This window comes from Salvelinus fontinalis, chromosome 30, assembly GCF_029448725.1.
Source record: "Salvelinus fontinalis isolate EN_2023a chromosome 30, ASM2944872v1, whole genome shotgun sequence".
Taxonomy (NCBI): Eukaryota; Metazoa; Chordata; class Actinopteri; order Salmoniformes; family Salmonidae; genus Salvelinus; species Salvelinus fontinalis.
The window spans coordinates 19,226,623-19,244,441 of record NC_074694.1 but is presented as its reverse complement, the minus strand read 5'-3'; the positions used below and the strand labels follow the sequence as shown (position 1 = coordinate 19,244,441).

The 17,819-nt window shown below is 43.0% G+C and overlaps 1 protein-coding gene across 2 annotated transcripts; it reads left to right on the top strand.

Annotated features, from left to right (window-relative positions):
• The first annotated feature begins 4,483 nt into the window (after positions 1-4,483).
• On the top strand, positions 4,484-15,013 carry LOC129828767 (uncharacterized protein C16orf52 homolog B-like). 2 transcript variants are annotated; one of them, XM_055889962.1, is made up of 3 exons: positions 4,484-5,388; positions 12,232-12,444; positions 14,135-15,013. In XM_055889962.1, exons 1-3 carry the CDS (start codon positions 5,274-5,276, stop codon positions 14,317-14,319), a joined length of 513 nt encoding a protein of 170 aa, XP_055745937.1. In that variant the 5' UTR covers positions 4,484-5,273; the 3' UTR covers positions 14,320-15,013. The 2 variants fall into 2 exon arrangements, with proteins under 2 accessions (XP_055745937.1, XP_055745938.1); XM_055889963.1 differs by having other exon boundaries at positions 4,485-5,379.
• The last annotated feature ends 2,806 nt before the right edge of the window (positions 15,014-17,819 follow it).

Here is a 17,819-nt window from a genome sequence, read left to right as displayed (position 1 = left end):
CACAGTGACCGTATCTATCCCAACCAGAAGCCATGGATTACAGGCAACTTCCGCACCGAGCTAAAGTCTAGAGCTGCTGCTTTCAAGGAGCGGGACACTAATCCGGATGCTTATATGAAATCTGCTATGCCCTCAGACGAACCTTCAAACAGGCAAAACATCAATACAAGACTAAGATTGAATCCTACTACACCGGCTCTGACGCTCGTTGGATGTGGCAGGGCTTGTAAACTATTACGGACTACAAAGCGAAACCCAGCCACGGGGTAAATGCCTTTTGTGTTTGCTTTGAGGCAAGCACCACTGAAGCATGCATGAGAGCACCGTCTGTTTTGGACAACTGTGTGATCACGCTCTTCCGTAGCCGACGTGAGCAAGACTTTTAAACAGGTCAACATTCACAAGGCCACGGGACCAGACATATTACTAGGATGTGTACTCAGAGCATGCTCGGACCAACTGGCAAGTGTCTTGACTGGGATTTTCAACCTCTCCCTGACCGAGTCTGCAATACCTACATGTTTTTATAATTTTTTACTTTAGTTTATTTAGTAAATATTTTCTTAACTCTATTTTATTAAAACTGCATGGTGGTTAATCAATCAATCAATCAAATGTATTTATAAAGCCTTTTTTACATCAGCCGATGTCACAAAGTGCTGTACAGAAACCCAGCCTAAAACCCCAAACAGCAAGCAATGCAGGTGTAGAAGCATGGTGGCTAGGAAAAACTCCCTAGAAAGGCTGGAACCTAGGAAGAAACCTAGAGAAGAACCAGGCTATGGGGGGTGGCCAGTCCTCTTCTGGCACGTCCAGTGAACAGGTCAGGGTTCCATAGCCGCAGGCAAAACAGTTGAAACTGGAGCAGCAGCACAACCAGGTGGATAGGGGAAAGCAAGGAGTCATCAGGACAGGTGGTCCTGAAGCATGGTCCTAGGGCTGAGAGAGAGAGAGAGAGAGAGCATACTTAAATTTACACAGGACACTGGATAAGACAGGAGAAATACTCCAGATATAACAGACTGACCCTGGCCCCCCGACACATAAACTATTGCAGCATAAATACTGGAAGCTGAGACAGGAGGGGTCGGGAGACACTGTGGCCCCGCCCGACGACACCCCCGCACAGGGCCAAACAGGCAGGATATAACCGCACCCACTTGAAGCACAGCCCCCACACCACTAGAGGGATATCTTCAACCACCAACTTACCATCCTGAGACAAGGCTGAGCATAGCCCACGAAGATCTCCCCCAAGGCACGAACCCAAGGGGGGGGCCAACCCGGACAAGAAGATCACATCAGAGACTCAACCCACTCAAGGCACGCACCCCTCCTAGGGTTGGCATGGAAGAGCACCAGTAAGCCAGTTACTTAGCCCCTGTAATAGGGTTTGAGGCAGAGAATCCCAGTGGAGAGAGGGGAACCGGCCAGGCAGAGACAATAAGGGCGGTTCGTTGCTCCAGTGCCTTTCTGGTCACCTTCACACTCCTGAGCCAGACTACACTCAATCATAGGACCTACTGAAGAGATGGGTCTTCAACAAAGACTTAAAGGTCAACACAGAGTCTGCGTCTCTCACATGGATAGGCAGTCCATTCCATAAAAATGGAGCTCTATAGGAGAAAGCCCTGCCTCCAGCTATTTTCTTAGAAATTCTAGGGACAGTAAGGAGGCCTGCGTCTTGTGAACCTAGCGCACGTGTAGGTATGTATAGCAGGACCAAATCAGAAAGATAGGTAGGAGCAAGCCCATGTAATGCTTTGTAGGTTAGGAGTAAAACCTTGATATCAGCACTAGCCTGCACAGGAATCCAGAGTAGAGAGGCTAGCACTGGAATAATATGATCGATTTTCTTTGTTCTAGTCAAGATTCTAGCAGCCGTGTTTAGCACTAACTGACGTTTATTAACAGTTGACAGTTGACAGTTGACAGTAGGGTTTCCTCCCAAAAATACCCAAATGATGCAAATCTTCATGGTATGACACCAGAACCCATTAGTACAGTCTCTGAGGATTCCAAATTACCCTGTTTATTGGAGACAACTTATATAGAATTGACAATATGCTAGCAACACGAATGAAGACAGTTGGGGGAGAGAGAGAGAGAGAGAGAGAGAGAGAGAGAGAGAGAGAGAGAGAGAGAGAGAGAGAGAGAGAGAGAGAGAGAGAGAGAGAGAGAGAGGGGAATTAGAGAGAGCATGCCTAAGATCACACAGTACACCAGATAAGACAGCCTGACCCTAGCCCCTAGGCACATAGGCTACTGCAGCATAAATACTGGGGACTGAGACAGGGGGGGTCGGGATGGGACACTGTGGCCCTGTAAAGCGTTACCCTTGGAATGGGCCAATGTGAAAATGTTCTCTTCAAAACATGTTTAAATCTTGTTCTGTTAAGAGTTGACAGTAGTTATCTGCCGCAATTGTTGCAATGTCTATTACTAGCCTGTTCAACCTCTCTTTCGTGTCGTCTGAGATCCCCAAAGATTGGAAAGCTGCCGCGGTCATCCCCCTCTTCAAAGGGGGAGACACTCTAGACACAAACTGTTACAGACCTATATATATCCTACCCTGCCTTTCTGAGGTCTTCGAAAGCCAAGTTAACAAACAGATCACCGACCATTTCGAATCCCACCGTACCTTCTCCGCTATGCAACCTGGTTTCCGAGTAGTTCATGGGTGCACATCAGCCACGCTCAAGGTCCTAAACAATATAATAAGCGGCATCGATAAAAGACAACACTGTGCAGCCGTATTCATTCACCTGGCCAAGGCTTTCGACTCTGTCAATCATCGCATTCCTATCGGCAGACTCAACAGCCTTGGTTTCTCAAATGACTGCCTCGCCTGGTTCACCAACTACTTCTCAGACAGAGTTCAGTGTGTCAAATCAGAGGGCCTGTTGTCCGGACCTCTGGCAGTCTCTATGGGGGTGCCACAGGGTTCAATTCTCGGGCCGACTCTTTTCTCTGTGTACATCAATGATGTCGCTCTTGCTATTGGTGATTCTCTGATCCACCTCTATGCAGACGACACCATTCTGTATACTTCTGGCCCTTCTTTGGACACTGTGTTAACTAACCTCCAGACGAGCTTCAATGCCATACAACTCTCCTTCCGTGGCCTTCAACTGCTCTTAAATGCAAATACAACTAAATGCATCCTCTTCAACCGATCGCTGCTCGCACCTGCCCACCGGTCCAGCATCACTACTCTGGACGGTTCTGACTTAGAATATGTGGCCAATTACAAATACCTAGGTGTCTGGTTAACTCTCCTTCCAGACTCACATTAAGCATCTCCAATCCAAATTAAATTTAGAATCGGCTTCCTATTTCGCAACAAAGCATCCTTCACTCATGCTGCCAAACATACCCTCGTAAAACTGACTATCCCACTAATCCTTGACTTCGGCGATGTCATTTTCAATATAGTCTCCAACACTATACTCAGCAAATTGGATGCAGTCTATCACAGTGCCATCCGTTTTGTCACCAAAGCCCCATATGCTACCCACCACTGCGACCTGTATGCTCTCGTTGGCTGGCCCTCGCTTCATATTTGTCGCCAAACCCACTGGCTCCAGGTCATCTATAAGTCTTTGCTAGTTAAAGCCCCGCCTTATCTCAGCTCACTGGTCACCATAGCAGCACCCACCCGTAGCACGCGCTCCAGCAGGTATATTTCACTGGCCACCCCCAAAGCCTATTCCTCTTTGGCCACCTTTCCTTACAGTTCTCTGCTGCCAAGGACTGGAACGAATTGCAAAAATCACTGAAGCTTGAGTCTCATATCTCCCTCACTAACTTTAAGCATCAGCTGTCAGAGCAGCTCACAGATCATTGCACCTGTGCATAGCCCATCTGTAAATAGCCCATCCAACTACCTCATCCCCATATTGTTATTTATTTTTTGCTCCTTTGCACCCCAGTATCTCTACTTGCGCATTCATCTTCTGCACATCTATCACTCCAGTGTTTAGTTTCTAAATTGTAATTACTTTGCCACTACGGCCTATTTATTGCCGTACATCCCTAATCTTACCTCATTTGCACACACTGTATATAGATTTTTTTCTATTGTGTTATTGACTGTACGCTTGTTTATTCCATGTGTAACTCTGTGTTGTTGTTTGTGTCGCACTGCTTTGCTTTATCTTGGCCAGGTCGCAGTTGTAAATTAGAACTTGTTCTCAACTGGTCTGCCTGTTTAAATAAAGGTGAAATAAAATTTACAAAAATTATAGTTTAAAACGATAAAAAATTTCAGCAACAGTAATGTTATTGTTGTATCATTATAGTAAAATATATAGACAGAAAATAGATATTTGTTTATTTATTTCGTTAATATATTGTTAGTTTTTTAAATTAATAAATACATGTTTAAGTCACTTTAAACTAAATATCAGAAAAACATCCTGTAACAGTCGTGTTACATTTTTTCTGGGGGACTTTTATTTAGACATTTTGCCGAATGACCACGTGACCTCAATGTCGCTTGTTTCACATTGCCAGAGAACTGCGAGTTTTGTTACCGCTGATTCCATTGAGCTGATTCCCCCTTCACTAAATTGCTAGGCTACATTATAACCTCAAATGGATACATCTGACGGGCATTACAGGTTACATTATAACCTCGAATGGATACATCTGACGGGCATTAGACGGGCATTACAGGAGGGACAAATAACGGTATTTCTATTGAAGGGAGTATTGGCAGATTATGAAATCTGACCATTGCATACAATATATGTATTTGATGGAATTTCCATTTGTTTGCAATGAAGAAATCTCAGATGGAGAAGATAAACGGACACAGGAAAGAAGCGGAATAATATGCACTCTTGCAAGCATCTCTTAAATAACATAATTTCGGCGAAAATGGTCGCAGATCTTTTGAGTTTTCCTTCAACTCATCTTTCAAATATATTTTCCGGACACCATAAGCTACCCTGTTGCAATACTGAGCTATGGTAATGGGTGAAACAGTGGGCGTTCATAGCCAGGGCCATAGTCGATAGTTATAAGGCAATGAAAGGAAACGGCTTTGCATAAATCCTACACCAGGACTGCTGCGTAAAGATGAGAGGCTTGCCCTTCTACCAAGAGGACGATGACAATACATCCACTGGGCATGACCAAAACATTGATATGGGACGTTGAAATCCATGCCTGAATCCCTTTTGTCCTATCTGCCCTTGGAGGGGGCGAGATAGAGGAGACTTTCCTCTTTGACTCAATATAAAGGAGAAGAGAGCATTCAAGTCTGAGAAATGGATAAACTCACCGTCATATCAGGATGTCTCTTTCTAGCAGCAGATATCTTTGCTATCGCCAGTATTGCCAATCCGGACTGGATCAACACAGGAGATGCAGCTGGTAAGTTAGGTGAGCTAATTTAACTTAATTGACGTATTTACTTGACAACCATGCACACACCATCTGTCTACCGTTGGTGTCTAGGCTGCTACAGCGGACTGTCAATAATGTGCATTGACACACTATTCTTCTAGAAATTCACTTCACATTGGCCAAACTTTTTGAATCACACTTTTTCCAAATATAACACTTTGGCATTCTGGTGTCCTTTCTCTTGACAGGTGAAGGGAGCTTCAGAATGTACCGAGGCCTCATCTAAGACCTTCTAAATGTTGTGCTACACTTATAGCACTCCTGCTCTCTTTCTCCCTACATCCACATCACCACTCTCCAAAATACAGCTGCTGATAAATGATCTGCCCTCTACTTTTCCGCCCCAACATGCTCTTATACCCCATGTTCCTTCAAGGCATATAAGCCTTCCTGTACCAGCTACCAACTCACCTCCGTTGACAAATAGTGTGTCAGACTGAGGGATGTGAAGTGAGTGCCACTTATCCAGCTATGCCCTTGGAGGTCTGTTCAGCTCTCCACTCACTCTCTGTCTGTTCTATGCATCTGACACAGACAGACTGAGGCATTGGTATTTCATCTACAGTCACCAGTCTGAGGACATGGTAAAGTGAAGTGCAGCAGTAAAGGTAGGCTACGGCTTTTTTGTTGTTGTTGCTACAGCAACAAAACTGGCTACTTGGAATGAGCTGGTGACCTTTAGCTACAGCTGAAGTCAGCAGATTGTAGTTCCATGCTGTGGCCTACTGCATAAACGACAGGGATAGGTGACATTTTCCCCTTGTTGTTGTGAGGTGGGAACCAGGACAGAGATGTAATTTATTGAGTCCTGTGTTTAGATTTTAACGGTATCATTTGTGATCATACTTTTTATTTTTTATACATCATGTACACCGGGACAAAGAATGAAAACATAGGAAGGACCAAACTAGAGATAATATCCCACTTCCCTCCCACAAGACCACCAACATCACATAATGAATCTGAGCTTTTAAAAGATGGTTATAACAATGTTATAACTGTCTTATGTGCTCAGCACATTGAGAATTTATGCAAACCTGAAAATGTACAATTTATAGCCTACATTACACTGTTACAACAGTCCATTATCATTCAGGTAGAACATACAATGCACAGAAGGAACAGAAACATGCTTGACTTCCCTTGTGAGACTTCCTCCTTTCATCCCACACAACAGAGAAGGTATGAAATCAAGCAGGGTTAAAAGCCTTTTGTTCCAGCCTAATTTGCCTGCTAGTAATTACCAGGTGGAGAGAAGCATTGTTTGTAAATGGAGATGTGTGGAGTCTTTCCTGATGAGGTCCGCTGGGAGGTAGAATTCTTTCAGATGAAGCACTCACAACTCAATTATCAAGGAAATTGCCTTGACTGGAAGGCCCTGTTTGTGTATCTGAGGTCCAAACACATTGTTTTGTTCACGTGAAATGGATAAATGCATAGACATAGTTGTTCCTGCCAATTAAGTTAATTTGCCAGTCGAGCATTTTGGCAGCAACCAGATGTTGATGCTCATTGCTCACAGATAAACAGATGTTAACAATGACATCATCAGATTGGCAAATGTTATTATAAACATGAAAGTGTCTCTCTCATCACCTGAACTTTATCCTAGAAAGTCAGCATTTTGGTTTATTTGTTTACAGCAACCCTCTGTCCTCTCTAAGTAGGTATCCAGGAGGTGAAGCTTTGAACAAGTTTATAGAGGTGTGTGAGTTATACTAACGTGCCTCCTGGTTGTTACGCAGGTATTCTGTAGTGAAGTCTGTAGCAGCAGGGGACTGACTGGGGCTGCATGGGGAAGTGTCTACTAACTACAGACATTGGCCCACAATCACACACAGTCACACACACCTCCCTGTGTCTCAAATCCCTGGCTATCAGACAAGCCTGATGTGTTACGCATCTAAAACAGTCCCAATAATTAGAAATGGCCTCCAAGAGTGCCAAGGAACAAAAAGTAGCATTTAGATCATTGACAAGCTATGGAATGGGTGTGTAAGCTTGCTAAAGAGGGAAATATTCTGTCATGACAGGATATAGTTAGAATAATAGTAGAGAGAATGATTTATTTCAGCTTTTATTTCTTTAATCACATTCCCAGTGGGTCAGAAGTTTACATGCACTCAATTAGTATTTGGTAGCATTGCCTTGACATTTTTTAATTTGGGTCAAACGTTTCGGGTAGCCTTCCACTAGCTTCCCACAATAATTTTGGCCCATTCCTCTTGACAGAGCTGGTGTAACTGAGTCATGTTTGTATGCTTCCTTGCTCGCACACGCTTTTTCAGTTCTTCCCACACATTTTCTATAGGATTGAGGTCAGGGCTTTGTGATGGCCACTCCAATACCTTGACTTTGTTGTCCTTAAGCCATTTTGCCACAACTTTGGAAGTATGCTTGGGGTCATTGTCCATTTGGAAGACCCATTTGCGACCAAGCATTAACTTCCTGACTGATGTCTTGAGATGTTGCTTCAATATATCCACATCATTCTCCTTGCTCATGATGCCATCTATTTTCTGAAGTGCACCAGTCCCTCCTGCAGCAAAGTACACCCACACCATGATGCTGCCACCCCCGTACTTCATGATTTGGATGGTGTTCTTCAGCTTGCAAGCCTCTCATATCGATGGTCATTATGGCCAAACAGTTCTATTTTTGTTAATTTTTTTATCAGACCAGAGAACATTTCTCCAAAAAGTATGATCTTTGTCCCCAAGTGCAGTTGCAAACCATAGTCTGGCTTTTTTATGCTGGTTTTGGAGCAGTGGCTTCTTCCTTGCTGAGCGGCCTTTTAGGTTTAGTCGATATAGGACTCGTTTTACTGTGGATATAGATACTTTTGTACCTGTTTCCTCCAGCATCGTCACAAGGTCCTTTGCTGTTGTTCTGGGATTGATTTGCACTTTTCGCACCAAAGTAAATTCATATCTAGGAGACAGAACGTGTCACCTTCTTGAGCGGTATGACAGCTGCGTGGTCTCATGCTGTTTATACTTGCGTACTATTATTTGTACAGATGAACGTGGTACCTTCAGACGTTTGGAAATTGCTCCCAAGGATGAACCAGTCATGTGGAAGTATACAAAAAAAAAATTCTGAGGTCTTGGCTGATTTCTTTTGATTTTCCCATGATGTCAAGCAAAGAGGCACTGCGTTTGAAGGTAGGCCTTGAAATACATCCACAGGTACACCTCCAATTGACTCAAATTATGTCAATTAGCCTATCAGAAGCTTCTAAAGCCATGACATTATTTTCTGGAATTTTCCAAGCTGTTTAAAAGCACAGTCAACTTAGTGTATGTAAACTTCTGACCCACTGGAAATGTGATACAGTGAATTATAAGTGAAATAATCTGTCTGTAAACAATTGTTGGAAATATTACAATTGTTGAAACAATTTTTGGAAAAATTAACCGACTTGCCAAAACTATAGTTTGTTAACAAGAAATTTGTGGAGTGGTTTAAAAATGAGTTTTAATGACTCCAACCTAAGCGTATGTAAACTTCCAACTTCAACTGTATCTAAACTAATGAAAGGGTTTATCTTCAAAACAAATCAGCTAAAGGAAAAAAACAACACCATTGATGGGAAGTTTTCCACTCAGATCTCTGTCCGGTACTATAACATGATCTGTATCAGGGTTGTTCAAATATCATTAGTCTTCCATTCATTTGTGATTCTGGTCACTGGGAAGCAAACTGGACCAATATAATGAATGAGGAAACATGACACATTAGTTTGGTTTAGTAATGATTAATTATATACATTAGGATGCCATGTCAATAGCCATGGCATAACAGCTGTGGTCAACATTACATACATTTACAGTAGGCCTACGTGTGTGTCTTGACATCACAGGCGGCTGGTGGCACCTTAATTGGGGAGGATTTTCTTATAGTAATTGCTGGAACTGAATAAATGGAATATAGAATACATCAAACAGATGGTTTCTATGTGTTTGATAACATTCCATTCACTCCATTCAAGCCATTATTATGAGCCGTCCTCCCCTCAGGAGCCTCCTGTGCTTTACATACTGAACACCGAATGGCAAATCACTAAATTGCTATTGCTAAGCCTCAGTGCTGGCATCTAAGGACAAAGTTCCAATCTTTGGCAGCATACATCAAGGGCAGTATACTATGTCCTTAAACCTTTGAGGGATGCTCATCATATTGGTCCATACTCATTCTCTCCCTCCCCTCCCCTCTTTAGTGATGTACAGTATGTTCTTGTTTCAAAGCCATAATGGGGTATTTGTAAGTCTCAGCAGGACTGGACCGATCTGTCCAATTACTAAATTCATCTCCATCCATCTCTCTAATCCAATAGATAAAAAATGTTTGTGCCAAGGCCACTGTTCCTCTCTGCTATTTCTCCAGCCTTAGTTCCTCTCTCCTCTAACCGCTCTTTCTCCATCCTCTGTTCCTCTCTCCGCTCCGTCCCGAGCCTCTGGAAGTGACAAGGTGCTGGCAAACTGCTCGCCTCATGAGAGACTTAGAGCAAGAAACAATTATTTAATTTTACATTTCTCTCATAAAAATCTATACTGGTGAATTGTCCTTAATAGCTGACGAGGGGGTTGAGTGTTGCTGAGTTGACATACAGTGGCAAGAAAAAGTATGTGAACCTTTTGTAATTACCTGGATTTCTGCATACATTGGTCATAAAATTTGATCTGATCTTTAAATCACAACAATAGATAAACACAGTTTGTTTAAACTAATAACACAGAATCAATCATACGTTTTCATGTCTTTATAGAACACACCGTGTAAACATTCACAGTGTAGTGTGGAAAAGTATGTGAACCCTTGGATTTAATAACTGGTTGACCCTCCTTTGGCAGCAATAACCTCAACCAAACGTTTTCTGTAGTTGCCGATCAGACGTGTGCAATGGTCAGGAGGAATTTTGGACCGTTCATCTTTACAAAACTGTTTCAGTTCAGCAATATTCTTAGGATGTCTGGTGTGAACCGCTCACGAGGTCATGCCACAGCATTTTAAATCGGGTTGAGGTCAGGACTCTGACTGGGCCACTCCAGAAGGCGTATTTTCTTCCGTTGAAGCAATTCTGTTGTTGATTTTACTTTTACTTACTGTGTTTTGCGTCGTTGTCCTGTTGCATCACCTAACTTCTGTTGAGCTTCAATTGGCGGACAGATAGCCTTCCATTCTCCTGCAAAATGTCTTGATAAATTTAATTCATTTTCCCGTTGAGGATAGCAAGCTGTCCAGGCCCTGAGGCAGCAAAGCAGCCCCAAACCATGATGCTCCCTCCACCATACTTTACAGTTGGGTTGAGGTTTTGATGGTAGTGTGCTGTGCCTTTTTTTCCCACCAATAGTATTGTGTGCTCCTTCCAAACAACTCAACTGTAGTTTCATCTATTCACAGAATATTTTGCCAGAAGCGCTGTGGAACATCCAGGTGCTCTTTTGCAAACTACAGACGAGCAGCAATGTTTTTTCTGGACAGCAGTGGCTTCTTCTGTGGTGTCCTCCCATGAACACCATTCTGGTTTAGTGTTTTAGGTATTGTAGTCTCGTCAACAGAGCTGCTAGCATGTTCCATAGATTTCTGTAAGTCTTTAGCTGACACTCTAGGATTCTTCTTAACCTCATTGAGCATTTTGCGCTATGCTCTTGCAATCATCTTTGCAGGACGGCCACTCCTAGGGAGAGTAGCAACAGTGGACGGATGAACATTCAGGCTTTTAGAGATACTTTTGTAACCCTTTCCAGCTTTATGCAATCCAATAATTCTTAATCTTAGATATCTTTTGTTCGAGGCATGGTTCACATCAGGCAATGCTTCTTGTGAATAGCAAACTCAAATTTTGTGAGTGTTTTTTAAAGGGCAGGGCAGCTCTAACCAACATCTCCAATCTCATCTCATTGATTGGATTCCAGGTTAGCTGACTCCTGATTCCAATTAGCTTTTGGAGAAGTCATTAGCCTAGGTGTTCACATACTTTTCCAACCTACACTGTGAATGTTTAAATGATGTATTCAATATAGACAAGAAAAATACAATAATATGCGTGTTATTAGTTTAAGCACACTGTGCCACTGTATTCTGTGTTGGGTCAGGGACAGACAGGAAGGGTGGAGTTTGTATATGATCTTGTTGTTGCCGAAAGCGTTATGTCTTCAGCAGGCCTAACTAACTGACATAATTGGACCCACCAGGCTTTGGGGCAGGAGAGGAGAGGCTCTTTAGCAGTGAGTTACTTTCTGATGTAAGGCCTCTCTTCCCTCTCTCTTTTCTCTCTCTCTCCTTTATCTCATCTCTCTCTGTGGTGTCAGGAGCTCTGGTTCTGAGCCATCTGAGTCTTATGCCATTGATTGATTCCTCAGGGACCCCTGGCATTGGTTCAGGGCCTAGGAGTCCCACTCTTCAGCCTTGTTATTATACCAACCCTCCTTGAGCTCTACTTTGTGTGGTCACAGGGGACTGGAAGTGGAAACCGGTGTCACCAGGGAGATCATTAGTCCAGACGTGATGTAATGCCGTCATGCCTCATACAGATCTTAGCTTATCTAATGGTGACACCATCACAAGTTGAGGGATATTTCTTAACTGATGCAATCTGCTGCTCTGGGTTATGCTTCTTCTAATAAAACAATGTGTACATCTTGTGGTGGGACAGCACAGTTGACCAGCGAGAGTATGCTCTGTGTGTGATGAAAGATACTCTCCCTCTGTGTGTCTATGTGATTAAGCACTCTCTCTGTAGGTGCTCTGACAGCGGGACTGCTGGTCGTGTGTGATCTAACCCTGACTGATCTCTGTCTCTCTCTCTGTCTCTAGGTTCCCTGACGGTAGGCCTGGTGCGGCAGTGCCAGACCATCCACGGTCGTGACCGGACCTGTATCCCCCCGCGGCTGCCCCCAGAGTGGGTCACCACCCTCTTCTTCATCATCCTGGGCATCATCTCCCTCACGGTGACCTGCGGCCTGCTAGTGTTATCACACTGGTACCGTGAAGCCACTCGTTACGCCCGCTGGATTGCCTTCACTGGGAGTATGTTTCACTTTGACTTATTTAACGGTTATTCAACCAGGCAGGTCAATGGAGAACCAGTTCTTGTTTACAGTGACGGCAAAGAGACAAAAACCACAATACGATAAATACAGAAACATAGCCAACACTAAGTCACCCTTTCATTCATGAGTGAGGCCAGACATAATCCCCCATTATCCCATGTGGGCTCTGGTTAAAGTAGCACAGACTAGGGAATAGGCCAGGGTCATTTCAGGCATAGCCATTAGTTGGCCTACAGCTTCAAAGCACCTTAAGATTCTTGTTATATCACTAATGGATGTTAGGGAATTGATTCGAGATTAATGTCACTTGGGTTTCATTTTAGGAAAAGCTTTTGTGTGGTAACTGTGTCTGTGCTGAGTGGCTCCTTGAACACATAGGCTACATTAAATGGGTCTGTTGCTATTTTAAGAGGGAAAGAGACCATGGGGCTGCTATTAGCAGACCTAAAACCAGTAGGAGGGATTTTAGTGGTCCAAGGGATATGACGGAAAAACATTATTTGTTATTATTATACTTTGAGAGGTTATTTTAGCTGAATCATTATTGGGCAAAAATGACCTTGAGGTATAATAATAAAATAATGACAATGTAAATAGATTTTGTTGAGCGCTCAGGTGTAAAGATATTTATATACACTGCTCAAAAAAATAAAGGGAACACTTAAACAACACAATGTAACTCCAAGTCAATCACACTTCTGTGAAATCAAACTGTCCACTTAGGAAGCAACACTGATTGTCAATAAATTTCACATGCTGTTGTGCAAATGGAATAGACAAAAGGTGGAAATTATAGGCAATTAGCAAGACACCCCCCAAAACAGGAGTGATTCTGCAGGTGGTGACCACAGACCACTTCTCAGTTCCTATGCTTCCTGGCTGATGTTTTGGTCACTTTTGAATGCTGGCGGTGCTCTCACTCTAGTGGTAGCATGAGACGGAGTCTACAACCCACACAAGTGGCTCAGGTAGTGCAGTTCATCCAGGATGGCACATCAATGCGAACTGTGGCAAAAAGGTTTGCTGTGTCTGTCAGCGTAGTGTCCAGAGCATGCAGGCGCTACCAGGAGACAGGCCAGTACATCAGGAGACGTGGAGGAGGCCGTAGGACGGCAACAACCCAGCAGCAGGACCGCTACCTCCGCCTTAGTGCAAGGAGGTGCACTGCCAGAGCCCTGCAAAATGACCTCCAGCAGGCCACAAATGTGCATGTGTCTGCTCAAACGGTCAGAAACAGACTCCATGAGGGTGGTATGACTTGGAGTGTGATTGACTTGGAGTTACATTGTGTTGTTTAAGTGTTCCCTTTATTTTTTTGAGCAGTGTATATTTTTTTAAATATCTATGGTCTATTTTGATATCAGAGTGGTGAGTAATGTCTGAATTAGTTTATTCTGGGAGTTATTGATCATAATGACTAGACATAGTTGTGTGGTTTTAGGTATTCAGACTATTCACACTACATGATAACATGATATACAGTATGTCACTTAGATCAGGCTTCAATGCCGATGAAAACGCAATATAGAATTTAGCCTGACATTGTGTACACTGATGCTGCCTATTTGTTCAATGTTGTAAGAGATATTGCTCCCTAAATTTGATGCATTATGAATAGTGTTTTTAAGACGACTGTGTTTCTAAAATGTTTTCTCTCTCCTCCACAGTGATCCTGTTTTGTATGGCAGCTCTTATATTTCCAATAGGATTTTACATCGATGAGGTCGGGGGACAGCCTTATAAACTACCCAACAACACAGTGGTGGGGTCCTCATATGTACTCTTTGTTCTATCTATATTTTTCACTATAGTGGGACTACTGTTTGCAGGAAAGGTCTGCTTGCCTGGGTGACATATTGGACACTTAAGTGTCCCGCTTGCGTCGCCTCATTAGCTAACTTTTGAGGTGACGCGATTGGCTAAGACACTTGAGGAGGGCGGCTACGTGTGTTTGTAAGGCAGAGGTCCTGAGTTCACGCCAGGTATGGGCCAAATCGGGAGGAAGTGGTACTGGCTAAGCAAGCAGTGTGACATCCTTTACACTAAGAGAAATGCCTTCGGAGGTATTTGCTAGACCTGACGTTTGAAAATGGATGCCTGGAAGGGAAAAAGAGGAACTGTGAGAAACACACTTTCTCTGCATTTGTGGAACTCTCTGATGCACCTTTGGATGACGGGTCTCTACAGCCCCTGGTCCTATAGGACAGTAGGCACTGTCTGTGGTCATAGATATGGGAGGAATGGACACCTATCCAGTCCCTTCACAGATCAGTGAACACAGAAGTTTTGTTCCACGAATAGAGTGCCTTTTCGGGTAGTGTAACTTTTTATTTCACCTAATTTTAACATTTTGTCATAAAAAGCACGTTTTAACGTCATAACAAACATATTTGTCCAACTCCTTTTGAAAAAAAACATTTAAAAAGGAATCATGTCACCATATTTTAACGAGAGTTCAGTTGACCTAACAGGGTCTGTTCAGTTGACCTTAAACCTGAGGGACATGAATCACTAATCAAATGAAATAAATAATACATCTTCAGAAATCACTTTGTCAAAGCAACACATGTTATTAGGGCTTTACATTGGTTGTGAACACTTGGGGAAAGTTGGGGATGTTAAGTGGGTTAAAATCTTTAAATCGGACAAACATGACATGGGACATGCCAAAATTATCACAACTCAGGATAAGACCCAGATGCACAGTTCGAATCACAGATGTTTATTAACAAAACGGGGCAGGCAGACGACAGGTCAAGGGCAGGCAGAGGTCGGTAATCCAGGGCAGAGCCAGTAAGGTACAGAACGGCAGGCAGGCTCAGGGTCAGGGCAGGCAGAGGGGTCAAAACTGGAAAAACAAGAAAAAACGGGGTAGAGAGAGAAACAGGAGTATGGGAAAAACACGCTGGTAGGCTTGACGAGACAAGACGAACTGGCAACAGACAAACAGAAAACACAGGTATAAATGCACAGGGGATAATGGGGGGAGATGGGCGACACCTGGAGGGGCTGGATACAAGCACAAGACAGGTGAAACAGATCAGGGTGTGACAAAAATTGGGATTTTCTGAGAAAACCAATTTATTTTAATATAAAACACACTACAAATATATATTTTTTTATGTTTAGTTAGAGCGTAGATGTATAGTGCCTTCAGAAAGTATTCATACCCCTTGATTTATTCCTCATTTTGTTGTTACATACAGCCTGAATTCAAAATGGATACACACAATAGCCCATAATGACGAAGTGAAAACATGTTTTTAGATTTTTTTTGCAAATTCATAGAAAATGTCATACAGAAAAAAATATTTTACAGAAGTATTCACACACCTGAGTCAATACTTTCTAGAAGCACCTTTGGCAGCTGTGAGTCTTTCTGGGTAAGTTTCTAAGAGCTTGCCACACCTGGATCGTGCAACATTTTCCCATTATTCTTTCGAAGATTCTTCAAGCTCAGTCAAATTGGTTCTTGACACATCATACTAAAATGAGTGTCTCGGATTTACGTAAAGAATAATACGAAATGCTCTGAGACCAGGTTGGTTATAGAGCAGCAAAGCACAGCTCAGAGCCAGCTACTGGCAAGCAGGGACAAGGTTGGGCTGCGGAGAAGGTTACCTCTCTCTCCCACTGGCCCATTGTTGATAAAGGTCAAGCAGCAGTCATTCAAAAGCCTTTCTGCTCTGACCTTCCCTCCACGCACAGCGCACCACAACCACTGCTATTATCAGCCCTGCGGAACACTTAAATCTTGGATTATTATTTTTGTTGTGTACTGTATGTAGGCTGCTGTGTCCTTGGCTGGGATTAATTCTATTTGCGTTTTGCCAGCTATGCACCTTTTAAAAGCTTATTTATTTCAGAGTTCACGGAGATCACATTCACAGTAAGCACGACATAGGTCTGCTCAATCAGAAATGCAGGGCAGGGCCCCTTCTGATTTGAGCCCCACCTGTTTAGCAAACATTTTTGCTGTTGCCTGTTTTGCATGTTATTTTTGCATTAATACGTGTCACATATCAGTTTGCAATGTAAAAAAAAAAATCATTGGGTTAATAATGCCACAAACAAACACGGTCTCTTTTTTGTTTTCTTGAGTAAGGCAGCTCCAAAATGCAGGTGTTTCAGTCTAGCTCAGTGCTTTCTGTGGTGGAGGGGCAGCCAGCGGAAAATACAGAGAGTAAGGGTGTGTAATGTTTGCTAGTTGCGCCGTGATTGGCTCAGTGTTCTGTCACTCATGGGAACACTACGTCGCCGCAAAATCTGAATAGGAGAGCTTGAAAATATAAGCCCCTTGGGTGCTGCCATGGAGTTACATTATAAGTGCCCATCCAAGAAGGCTCAAGGTCGTTGGCCACAGATAAAATTACATCAAATAACGCTATATCTACCGTAGCTTTGATTGGACTGATTATGTCAACATCATACTTTCAAAATCTTAGCTAGCAAGTGACGAACAAGCATGAATCACATCAAACATCTACTGGCAAATCCTTTTCAATCCTTGTCATATGAAGAGAAATTATAGATAAAAATGATCGGTGCTCATCGGCCATTGGACATAAACATTAGACAACAAGTTGGAAATCGCAAATTCAACATTGAGTGGTTTGGAAGGAATCAGTGGCTAACTGCAAGTGTTGCAAAGCAATCACTAGCCTGCAATTCAGTAGAGAGGGTGTGTGGTCCATGTCTGGGTTTAAGGGTCTTTTTTCAAGCTTGAAAGGATAAACATTCACATGCAACACCATGGGCAAGAAAAGGTTGAATACATTGGCCATGCTGTTAATCCAGCATGACTTCTGCCACATTCAAAACAACTGGGAAGATGCGTTTTGAACGGTCATCCAACTCGGAATTCCAAGTCAGGAACTCGGGCATCTTTCTAGAGCTCCAACCTGAAGATCATTGATGTCATGATTCGACCTTGTTTTTTTTCTCAGAGTTCCCGGTTGTCTTGAAAACCCCATAAATCCAGAGAATGACAGGTTTTGATGACAAAATCTGCCCACAAGAAAGACCGCCAAGACCACCTTCCTGTTCAAGTAAGCACAGCACAACAAAGTGACTCCAAAAATGTATTGTATGCTGCTGCATAAATGATGTAAGATGCCATGAAGATATGTATACTGTAGCAAAGAAAGTACTACTAAGTGTATGTTGTGTAGTAAACTGTTAGTAGCCCGTGTGCCTCACCCTAATAATTTGGTGCCTTTCCCCCTCATAACTTAGACTACTGTTCTGACTTGGTGGTGCACATGTAGCCTATAGCCTGTTTTAGAGAAATTCCATCATCGAATATTGTTTGAGTTTTCATTGTCTGCTTATATGCCCCCTTTATTTATCCTA